General features: G+C 46.3%; 1 protein-coding gene across 2 annotated transcripts in view; it reads left to right on the top strand.

Moving 5' to 3' along the window:
* Window positions 1–8,845: 8,845 nt before the first annotated feature.
* The window catches only part of sgsm2 (small G protein signaling modulator 2), a 209,223-nt gene continuing 206,067 nt past the window's right edge, over window positions 8,846–12,001 (top strand). For both annotated transcript variants that reach the window (XM_048557494.2, XM_048557492.2), the window contains exon 1: window positions 8,846–8,950. In XM_048557494.2, coding sequence (XP_048413451.1) covers window positions 8,885–8,950 — 66 coding nt within the window. In that variant the 5' untranslated portion in view covers window positions 8,846–8,884. The remainder of the gene's footprint in view (window positions 8,951–12,001) is intronic.

The following is a 12,001-nucleotide window of genomic DNA, read 5'->3' as shown; positions in this document are numbered from 1 at the left end:
TTCAGACTTCCAGCAGTGCGCCCCCTCTCCCCCAGATTCACAACACAACCTGCATTTATACAGCGCCTACAACGTAATGAAGTACCACAAGCGTTTCACTGATGTGTTATCGGATAGAATTCCACACGCAGTCTCATTGACAGGTACACAGTAGGTAATCCAAAGCTTGCTCAAAGAGGTAGGTTTTAAAGATCGCCTGAAAGAAGGTAAGAGAAGCAAGCTTTCCCAGCTCGTGCTTCTTAAGTTATTTTCCCAATGCCCCTCATCCAAAAAGCGCATTTCGAGCTGACCGACAGCTGAACATATTTCAGCAAAAAAAGCTAGATATAAAAAGATTAAACATTTAGATGTATTGTGGAGGAACTGCCACTAATCTATAGTGGGCAACATCTGTAATTCACTAAATGCATTCAGTGGAGTGAAGGTCATTGAGGAGGCCTAAAGACACCCAGACCGAGGACATTACACTGAACTAGGGCCTTTTTGATGCCGCGTGTTGCTCCTATCTCTCAGCTAGGAGGCCCAAAGTTCAAGTCCCAACTGCTTCAGAGCTCTGTTACAACACCTCAAAAAAGTCCACACTGAGGGCTCATGTGGCATTGTTAGTGTCCTTACCTCTTAAACCGGGAGACCTGGGTTCAAATCCTACCTGCTCCGGAGGTGTATAATAACTTCTCTGACCAGGTTAATTTGAAAATATCTCTGCTGAGGAACTACTGCTTATTGGAGTGGGCCATTAAGCTTACTCTGTCATCCAATATGTTTATGGCTGATAATTGAGCGCAATACCCTAATCCTGCTCTCCATCTTGATCCCTCCAGCCACAAGGGCTATATTTACCTCCTCCGTGAAAGCACATAATGTTTTGGCCTCACACACTCCCTGTGGCAGTGAATTCCATGAGCTGACCACTCTCTAGATGAAGAGATTTCTCCACATCTCTGTCCTATCAAGTTTACCCATTATCGTTAAACTATAACCCCTGGTTCTGGACTCTCCCATTATTGGGATCATGCGTCCTGTATCTAATCTGTCTAGCCCTGTTAGCATTTACCAGGTTACAAAGAGATCCCTCTCATTCTGCTAAACACCTGTGAACACTATTCTCAACAACTTATCTCTCCTCATATGTCAGTCCTGCCATTCCAGAATCAAAATAGTAAATGTTCAGTGCACTTCATCTATAGCAGATAAGGAGACCAAAACTGTGCACAATGTGCCAGGTGTGTTCTCACCAATGTCCTGTACAACTGCAGAAAAACATCCATTTTCCTATACTCAAATCCTCTTGCTATGCAGGTCGGCATACATTTTGCCTTTGTTAATAATTGCTGCTACTATGATTTTCTTTCAGTGACTGGGTCACAAGGACACCCAGGTCTCATTCAACATCCCCATCTCTCAATTTACAGCTATTGCATTAATAGTCTGTCATCCTATTTTTGAAACCAAACAGATAATCCCACATTTATATACATTATACTGCATCTGCCATGCATTTGCTCACTCACTCAGCCTGTTGAAATCACACTGCAACACCTCTGCATCCTCCTCACAGCTTGGCCTTTCGCCCAGTTTTATGTCATCTGCAAATTTTAAGATATTATATTTTGTTCCCCCTTCTAAATCATTAACGCATTGCAAATAGCTGGTCCCCCAAGTATCAATCATGTGGTACCCCACTAGTCATTGCCTGCCATTCAGAAAAAGACCCATTTATTCCTACTCTTTGTTTCCTGTCTGATAACCAATTTTCTATCCATCACAATACACTACACTCAATCCCTTGTGCTTTAATTTTACACATTAATCTCTTGTGTGGAACTTTGTAGAAAGCTTTCTGAAAGTCCAAATAAATCACATCCACTGGCTCCCCTGATCAATTCCACTAGTTATATCTCTGAAGAATTCCAGTAGATTTGTCAAGCATAGTTTCCCATTTGTAAATCTATGCTGATTCTGTCTAATCTGCCACTGTTTTCTAAGTACTCTGTTATAAAATCCTTGCTAATGGATTCTAGCATCTACCCTGCTATCAATGCCAAACTTATGAGTCTATAATTTCCTGTTTTCTCTCTACCTCTCTGTTTAAGTAGTTACATTAACTACTATCCAATCAAGAGTCTAAAGAATATTGGAAGGTGACTACTCAATGCATTCACTATTTCTAGGGCCACTTCCTTAATACTCTGGGATGTAGATTGTCACACTATGGGGACTCATCAACCTACAGTCACATCAATTTCTCCAACATCATTTCTCTACTAATATAGACTTGCTTCAGTTTCTCCCACTTAATAAACCCTGCGATCCCCATCATTTCTGGCATATTATTCATATCTTCCTTTGCAAAGTCAGAAGTGAAGTTTGAATTTAGTTTGTCGACTATTTCTTTGTTAGAACATAGAACATAGAACATAGAAAAGTACAGCACAGTCATTCAGTTCAAGGGCAATTAGGGATGGGCAACAAATGCCTTGTTAGCAACACCCACATCCCATGAAAGAATATATAAAGGTGAACAGCAGTGAATTGAGGGTAATGTAGGTTAGGTTATTTTATTTTTGGATTAGGATTATTCCCACGGCACAACATCATGGGCCGAAGCGCCTGTACTGTGCAGTACTTTTCTGACTGTAAGGGACCTCAATTGATTTTCAGCAAACATTTTTCTCTTCAAATACCTGTAGAAACTTATCAGTTCTTATGTTTCCTGCAAGCTCACTTTCATACTCTATTTTCCCCTTCTTAATCAATCCCTTAGTTCTCCTTTGTTGACTTCTAAACTGTTCCTAATGCTCATGTCTATTGTTTTTTCTTGCCAATTTATATGACTCTTTTTTGCATCAACTATGATCACTAACATCACTCATAAGCTATGGTTTGGCCACTATTTTCTTCGCACAGTTGCAACAGACATGGGCTATTTTTTATTATTTACCCATTCACTCTTTGAACGTTTGTCAAAATCTATCTAGTGCCATTCCTTACGGTAATATTTCCCAATCCATCATAGCTAACTAACACCTGATATTATTGGCATTTACCTTATTAAGATTCAAGAAGAAGTGGTGGGTTTTTAAAAAAATTATTTCATGGGATGTGGGTGTTGCTAACAAGGCATTTGTTTCCCATCCCTAATTGTCCTTGAACTGAATGACTTGCCAGGTTATTTTCGAGGGCAATTAAGCGTCAAACATTTTTGAGAGTCTGGAGTCACATGTGGGTCAGACTATGTAAGGAAGATAGATTTCTTTCCTGATAGAATATTAGTGAACCAGATGGAGTTTTACAACAATCATTGCTTCAGATTAGCTTTCCACTCAGGATTTGTTTTAATTTAGAATCATAGAATCCCTCCAGTTTAGAAGCAAGCCATTTGGCCCATCGAGTCCACATGGACCCTCTGAAGAGCATCGTACCCACCCTATCCCTGTAACCCTGCATTTCCCATGGCTGATCCTCCTATCCTACACATCCCTGGACACTGTGGGCAATTTAGCATGGCCAATCTACCTAACCTCCACATCTTTGAATTGTGACAGGAAACTGGAGCACCTGAATGAAATCCCCATAGATACTGGACGAATGTGCAAACTCCACATAGGCAGTCACCCGAGAGTAGAATCAAACCTGGGACCCTGGCGCTTTGAGACAGCTGACTGCTGAGTCACTGTGCTGCCCCTAACTTTAATTTATTCAACTTAAATTTGAACTCAGGTGGTATAGTGACATTCTACCACATTTCCTCAGAGTATTAGTCTGGGCCCCTGCATTGCTCATCTTTGATATTGCCACCTCAAAATCAAAGTGGGCAGATTGGAATGATGTAGGGTTTATGTACAGACCATTGAACCATTTAAACACTAGGGTGAGAAATGAAAGCTTTGCTATGTAAAATTATATTCATAATAGTTTAATTCTACCCTTCAACTGTAGATATTCTCAGCTAACAGCTTACCGCACCTTCCTAACTGAAATCCATTCCACCCACATTTCACTGGATTGTTTTTCGTTTTCTGACACAGCAAATTCCTCATGTCAGCTGAGTGTAACTGTACTTGATACCAGACTTCTCCTTACTCTATAACTAAAACAGAATTGCTAGAAAAGCTCATTACATTTGGCAGCATGCAATTCTGGTCTCCCTGTTTTAGGAAGGATGTTGTGAAACTTGAAAGGGCTCAGAAAGGATTCACAAGGATGTTGCCAGTATTGATGGGTTTGAGCTACAGGGAAAGGCTAAATAGGCTGGGGCTATTTTTCCTGCAGAGTCGGAGACTGAGGGGTGACCTTGTAGAGGTTTATAAAATCATGAGGGGTATGGATAGGGTGAATAGCCAATGTCATTTCCTGGAGTGAGTGAATCCAAAACTAGAGGGCATAGGTTTAAGGAGAGGAGAAAGATTTAAAAGGGACCTAAGGGGTAACATTTTCACTCAGAGGGTGGTGCATGCATGGAATGAGCTGTCAGAGGGGGTGATGGAATCTAGTACAATTACAACATTTAAATGGCAATTGAATGGATATATGAAGAGGAAGGGTTTAGAGGAATGTGGGCAAATATTAGCAAATTGGACTTGACTAATTTAGGATATCTGGTCAGCATGATCGATTTGGACCGAAGGGTCTGTTTCTATGCTGTATGTCTCTATGATTATTCGTGGACAGAAATCAGATTTAACATTTCGGGTCGCGGGACCCTTACTCAGAACTCCTTCTTCAGTGCTTTAACATAACTGGAATCTATGTGAATTGCCTCACACCCACATAGGTAGCTAGTATTCAGGCTGATGCTCAGACAGCTCACTGAGATACACAGAGGTTCGGTGGTGGACTCTTTGTCTCATTGGAACTCTTAGAATCTCTGTTAACAGCGAAAGAATCGTGGATGCTATAAATCTGAAACAAAAACAGAAATTGTTGCAAAAGCTCGGCAGGTCTGGTAGCATCCGTGGAGAGAAATCAGAGATAACATTTTGTGTCCAAAGTTTTGAGGAGGAGTCAGTGAACCTGAAACATTAACTGATTTCTCCGCACAGATGCCACCAGACCTATTGAGCTTTTCCAGCAACTTCTGTTTTTGTGTCTTGGATTCTTATGGTTTGGCCTCTGAGCTAATTGTGGCCGAGCCTGCAGGGACAGTCCATTTGAAAGGCTAGAGGTAACACAGTGTGGAGTTGAATGAACACAGCAGGCCAGGCAGCATCATAGGAGCAGGAAAGTTGACATTTTGGGTCGGGACCCTTCTTCAGAAATGGGGGAGGGGGGAGGGAGCTCAGAAATAAATAGAGAGGGGCTGGGGCTGGGCAAGGTCGTTCGGATGGTGACAGGTGAGCTGGTAGGGAGTGGTGGGGATTGATCGGTAGGGTGGATAGGTGGGAGAGAAATTTTCCTGCTCCTGTGATGCTGCCTAGCCTGCTGTGTTCCTCCAGCTCTACATTGTGTTATCTCAGACTCCAGTTTCAGCAGTTCTTACTATCTCGAGGTTAGAGAGAAGGTGGATAGGTTCTGTATAGTCAAGGATGAGAGGGAGGGTTGGTCATGGGATGATGCGGGGGGGGTGGTGGTGGGTAGATTTTAAAGCTGGTTTGCCGTGTCCCGGGTTGGGCAACAGTTGCCTACGGTCGTCGTTGCACTTTAAAACACCCCGAGTTATTCTGGGCCACGAAAGCTAGTGTAGCTTCTTCCGGGACTACATCAAGGATAAACAAACCGCGCTGCATCTAATGATTTTAACCTGGCAGGGATGTGGTCCAGCCTCGTATAAATTACCTACCTGGCCCTGTGTGGTGAGCCGTTCTCTCCTCAAACCTGTTTGTCTCTCGGTGCCTCGGGAGGAGCTGGCTGGGTCTGATCGCCACAACTTCCTTTTGGTGTCGCTCTGGTGTCCCGAGGGGTGCTGGTATCCTCTGCCTCTAGATCCTCGTACTGATTCGCAATCTCACCCTCCGTATTTCTTCACGGCTTTGAACTTAGCTCTTGTGAGTTTGGGTGGTCTTTCAAACTTGGGTTCCAAATTCTTCGCACAATCTCAGGACTAAGGTCTTGGCTTCTTTCCTCGCAGTTGTGGGATTTTACTATTTAACATGAACAGTGGGTCCTGTTCTTGTAAAATATTAGTGCAGGTTTTTTTTAGCTGCATGGGTGTCATCTCACTTCAGGTGCTTTAGTGATTGTTTTTCCAAGGGACCAACTTCCTAGTTTCAATTCGTCTACTTCTAATTGAGATATTTTGAGCCATCTTCAATGACATTTACCTCCTGTGGTAATACGCAACTTCATTAAAATCATCAACCTGTTTCGCAATACACCTCCAGGACGGCGGGACGTGGAAGGGGGCCCCCACGACTAAATGCAGCGGCTGCTGGTCACTTAGACCACTCATAGCGTTCCTGCCTCCACTATCTCCCCTGTTCGCACGTTGTTTACATTTCTCAACCTGCTTCCCAAAAGCTTGCTTCGCACCCTTTGCCGCTCACAAATGACGACTCCCGAAGTATCTCCAAGAAGGGCGGGGGGAGCTGGGCTGGATTTCAAAGAGGGAGCCGTGGATAATGATGGAACATGTCCCAGGGAAGGATGGAGAATGGCTCAACTACCGACGGGGAGATCACCAAGAAAGGCAGGAGCCGCTCTCCATATACATCACGTGAAACTAAGCGGGCTCTGATGTAAAACCGAGATAAGAAGCTTCTCTTTTCTTTGGAAGGTCCGCGGAATGATCTTTCTCAGAGGACACCTGAGGCTTGTTGAGAATCTCACTGGGAAGATTAGCCATGATCTTATCAAATGAAGAAGCAGGCTTAATGGGCCGAATGGCCTCTTCCTGCACCTTAACGCTATGTTCGTGTCACCATTAGGGGGCCATTAGGATGTGTTCATCATAACCACTGACAGGCATCTTTTTTAGAGGCCTCTGCACCTGTCTGGGACTCCGAGGAGTTTGATTTCTGTTCTGTGATTATCTCGTTTCGAAGGCCAGCTGTCTTCTTCTCTCAGAGGGTTCAGCCATTCCCTCGACGGGGGCCATTGTATCACAGCCCATTATCCACATTCCGCGCCCTCCACCTCACAGACTGTTCCTGAGAGGGCGACCCCTGGAATCCTGGCCTCAGACTATCGGGATAATCCCCTTCCCTATCACAGAATCACGGAATGTTACAGCACAGAAGACCATTTGGCCCACCGTGTCTACCCCAGTTCTATCCCCTGGTGCCAATCTGCTGCCATTCCCGCAAATTCCTGCACACCATTCCTAGCCAAATGATCATCCTTATGCCCCTCTTGAGTGCCTCTGTGGCGATCAGATTCCATTTTTGCTCCTTAAGGAACCCTGCTCAATCTCTACCTATGAGAATCCCTGTGACTGGGAAGGTATTGAAACGCCTCGTCTGCGCGGGGACTGTCTCCGTGCATCTGTGGAGGGCGTCGGGGGTGTGTGTGGGAATCCCCCTCTATTTGGGGAAAATTACTGTATGGAAGAATTCCTGTCTGCCTGATTGCGGACGCAGGGAGGGGCTGGTGACAGTGAATTCTTGTCTCTTTACCTCGGGGGGTGGGAGGTCTGTCTGGAAGGAATTGCGGGAAATCTCTCTTCGTCTGTCTCCCGGGGAGCGGAGCGTGAGTCTGTGGAGGTGCTGGGACAGTAGTTGAGAGTGTGGGTGAGGGGATGGGGGCGAGGGAACGGGGGTTTGGGGAGGGATCGTGAGGAGGATCGGGGAGGGATAAGAAGAGGATGAAGGGCGAGGAGAGATGGAGGTAGAGGTGAGGAGAGAGGGTGGAGGACGTTTTGGGAGAGGGGGATGCGGGGAGGGGGGAAAGGAAGGGAAGGGCGTTGTGTGGGCGGGGGGACGTGTTGGTGAAGGCTGAGGTATTGAAGGGGAGATGACATGTGGGGAACGGTGTGGAGTTGTGGAGCAAAGTGTAGGGGAGCGGGAGTGGTGAAGAGTTTGGGGCGAGGGAAGCGGCGCGTGAAGGGGAAGAGGGGTTGGAGGGTAGATGTAAGGAGGGATTGTGAAGTGTGGCGAAGGTGGGGCCGAGAAGATGTTGGAGAGGGAGGTGTGGGTGAGGGCGGACGGAGAGTGGATGGATATGTGGATGGATGGAGGGGTGTGAGTTGGAGTGTGAGGTGATTGGGCGTGATGGCAGGAAAGTGTGGGTGAGGGGATGAGGAGTGTGTGGGGGAGGGGAGTATGTGGTGGGAGAGGTGTTGGGGGGAGGAGGGTTATGTGGGGGGAGGGGAGTGTTCAGGAGGAGGGGAAGGAGAGTGTTGAGGGGGTGGGCAATGTTGAGGAGGGAGGAAAGTGTTGGGAGAGGGTAGTATTGAGGATGGAGGGGAGTGTTGAGGGGAAGGGGATTGTTGAGGGAGGGGAGCGGGTGGGGAGAGTTGAGGAGGGGTGAGGGTAGTGTGTGGGTGGAGGGGTGTTGAGGAGGAGGAGACTGTTGGAGGGGAGTGTGTGAGGGGGTGGGGAGTATTGAGGAGGTGGGAGTCGACTGTTGACGGGGAGAGGAATGTTGAGGAGGAGGAGACTGTTGAGGGGTGTTGTGGGGGAGGGGAGTATTGAGGAAGGGGCGGGGAGTGTCGAGGAGGGGAGTGTTGAGGAGGGGGAAGGGAGTATTGAGGAGGAGGGGTGTGGGGAGTGTCGAGGAGGGGAGCATTGAGGAGGGGGCGGGGAGAGTGGACGGGGTGGTGTCCCTCGCTCAGGTGAACGCGCGCCGCCTCCCCGGTGACGTCAGCGACGCGCGCTGGGCGCGGGCACGAGCTGTAGTCGCTGCTGTCTCCTCGCGAGCGGCCTGTGCCCGTGTCCCCAGCCCACATCGCGTCCCCCCCCCCCCCCCCACAACTCTCCCTCAGCTTCCTGTGTCCACCGCCAACAACAACATGTCGGGGCCCGGTTGCCCGGAGGAAGACGCGAAGCAGAAACTGCTGTGGAACGTGAAGAGAGAGGTAACTGAGGGAGAGGGGGACCCGCCTGAGACAGCGGCTCCTGCTGCTCACACTCACTTTCCCGGCTGGACGGGCATGTACCTCATTATTATTGTGATGTACGGCATGTGCTGTCTGTCCCGAGGCTGATGCCCCCTCTATTTATTGTGAAATGCATTTACTCCGGGTCAGCTTTCAGAATATTTGACAGTCACTGGGGCAGTATCAACTCCATGTCCAGGTGGACCCGGGCAAGCAGTGACAAGGTTTCATCCTGTTATGCCCTGTGTGTGTGTGTGTGTGTGTGTGTGTGTGTGTGTGTGTGTGTGTTGGGGGGGGGGGGGGGGAACATGGCCCAACTCTTTTTTAAATGTTTACAGCTTTAAATCAGTGTTGGGCTCTTTAAAAATGCAGGGTTCGCCGCTTGCTGCTGATTTCCAGCTTGTTCTGCTGGAGATATTTCATTTCTGCTCAAGCAGCGTCTGGCAAGTTCCAAACCAGGTCGATCTTGTTCGAGTCCTTTTATTTTTACCATCAGGGTTTCTTCTCTTCTGTCGCTGTCTCTTTCTCAGTGAGTCAGGCGAAGGGTTTCGGTTCTGGGCAAGGAATGTCACCATCCTCTCTTCACCTGCCGGGTTGCAGTTTGGGTGAGGCTATGGGTGTAAGGTATGGGAGGGGAGTGGTGTTTGAACATTAGACACACAGAAAAACGCAAGAGCCCGGGTTGAGGAGGTGGTGAGCCGGAGTCCTGGTGAATAATCCCTCTGGCATCTAGAACTACCGTTCCAATAGTAAAATCGCAGTTCCCACCCCTCCCTGTTCACCACCACAATAAAATCCCACTGCTCCCCTCCTGCCAGATTTCTGTTTTCACAATATCCTTTCCTAATTCTAAATGTTATTTATGATGTAACTATTGACGTTATAGTAACCTGCGATGAGATCAATTGGATTCAGTCACATGGTTTAGGATATAAAAAGAACATTTTTAGGATGGTAAAATTTATTTGCAGTTTGATCAATTTCGGTGGAAATCCCGCATAAAATATTTTCAGTTAAAATAATATGGCCCCTAATTAGGTGTATTTGTACGTTTTAACGCCGCGTTTCCGTTTCAGCACAGGTGAAGCGGTTTGTTCAGTCTGCAACGATCCTTCTAACTTTGCCTCGGTAATAAACAGAGAAAGGGGATGGAAAGCGAGAACCTTAAACTGAATTGAGATAGAGATCTGTGACCCTGTGTGGGATTTCGCGGTAGATAATGTACCGGTGGGAGAATGAATGAACAGTATGAGTCATGCAGTTACGTGTGGCAATCCAGTGACTGTTCTCGGTTGGCTGTAGGCATGGGTTTATGAATGAAAATTTGTGATTTCAAGTCTTCTAAAATCGTGATTTGGAACTCGAATATTTTCAATGATTTCCAACGAGCGTTTGCTGCAAACAGATCCATAAATACTCTTAATAATTTATTTCTTCTCTGTACTGTATGTTGGTGCCAGTCCTGATAAATTTGTAAAATGTTGCTTTGTTGCTTTCGGTTTCATTTATTAATCTGCCTTATTATTTATTTGTTTTATTGGAGTAGTTTTTTTCTTTGTGTTCTTTCTCACACCCAATTAGAAGTACGTGACTTTGAGTTAACAGAATAAAAAAAACGAAAGAACTGTGGATGCTGTAAACTCAAAAACAAAAACAGGAGTTGCTGGAAAAGTTCAGTAAATCTGGCAAATTCTGCGAAGAGAAATCAAAGTTAACGTTCCTCAGAGGAAGGGCCACTGGATCCGAAATGTGTGCTTTGATTTCTGTTCTCAGATGCTGCTGGACCTGCTGAGCTTTTCCAGCAATTTCTGTTTTGTTTTTGAGTTTACAGAAGTTGACTGTAAATACTACTTTTAGAAATTTTTTTTAAAAGGTAGTAGCCTGGCAAAGCAAGGCCAATTGTAAACAAACAACTGGTCCCCAGGCAGCAATTGTTATGGGCAACATTCAGGCTTAGTTTGATAAGTGGCAAATAACAGTCCCGTCACGTACATTGTATCAGAGATAGTGGGGACTGCAGATGCTGGAGAATCCAAGATAATAAAGTGTGAAGCTGGATGAACACAGCAGGCCAAGCAGCATCTCAGGAGCACAAAAGCTGACGTTTCGGGCCTAGACCCTTCATCAGAGAGGGGGATGGGGTGAGGGTTCTGGAATAAACAGGGAGAGAGGGGGACGCGAACCGAAGATGGAGAGAAAAGATGATAGGTGGAGAGGAGAGTAAAACTGCTCTATGTCCAAACGTTTGCTTCAGGATGTGGTCGAGCAGTTTCAAGGCTGAAGAGATTACAAGAGAGTTGCAGTGGGAGAGAGATTCCCTGAGGTTGGTCTGGAGGGAGGAGGGTAACTTCTTCAGGTTAGGCATCCCTGGAAGATGTTTCGCAGTGAGGTTCTTTTAATGTTTGGACATAGAGCAGTTTTACTCTCCTCTCCACCTATCATCTTTTCTCTCCATCTTCGGTCTGCCTCCCCCTCCCACCCTATTTATTCCAGAACCCTCACCCCATCCCCCTCACTGATGAAGGGTCTAGGCCCGAAACGTCAGCTTTTGTGCTCCTGAGATGCTGCTTGGCCTGCTGTGTTCATCCAGCTTCACACTTTATTAACCTGTCACATACATGTCTGGCAATGACCATCTCCAACAAGGCCAGATCCAGTTGTTCCCTTTGATATTCAGTTGCATTGCCATCATTGAATCTGTAACCTACAACATCTATGGGTCACCATTGTCCAGAAACTTAACTGGATCAGATACATCCATATTATGGCTATAAGAGCACATCAGAGGCTCATAGTTCTGTGGTGAATGACTCACTTCCTGGCTGTCCATAGCCTGTCCACCATCTAGAAGGCACAATTTGGGAATGGGATGGAATGTTCTTCATGTTCCTAGGACAGTACAAGATGCCCTGGAGCAACTCAACACAATTTATGTGGTAAAACCTTTCAGACACTCAATCTCTGTACCTAGAAGAACAAGGGCAGGCAGGAACATGCAACGCCACCTCCTGCAAATTAGCCACCAAGTTA

This window comes from Stegostoma tigrinum, chromosome 27 (assembly GCF_030684315.1).
Source record: "Stegostoma tigrinum isolate sSteTig4 chromosome 27, sSteTig4.hap1, whole genome shotgun sequence".
NCBI classification, from domain to species: Eukaryota; Metazoa; Chordata; class Chondrichthyes; order Orectolobiformes; family Stegostomatidae; genus Stegostoma; species Stegostoma tigrinum.
Note: the sequence above shows the minus strand (reverse complement) of the source record. Positions and strands in the feature narration are given on the sequence as shown.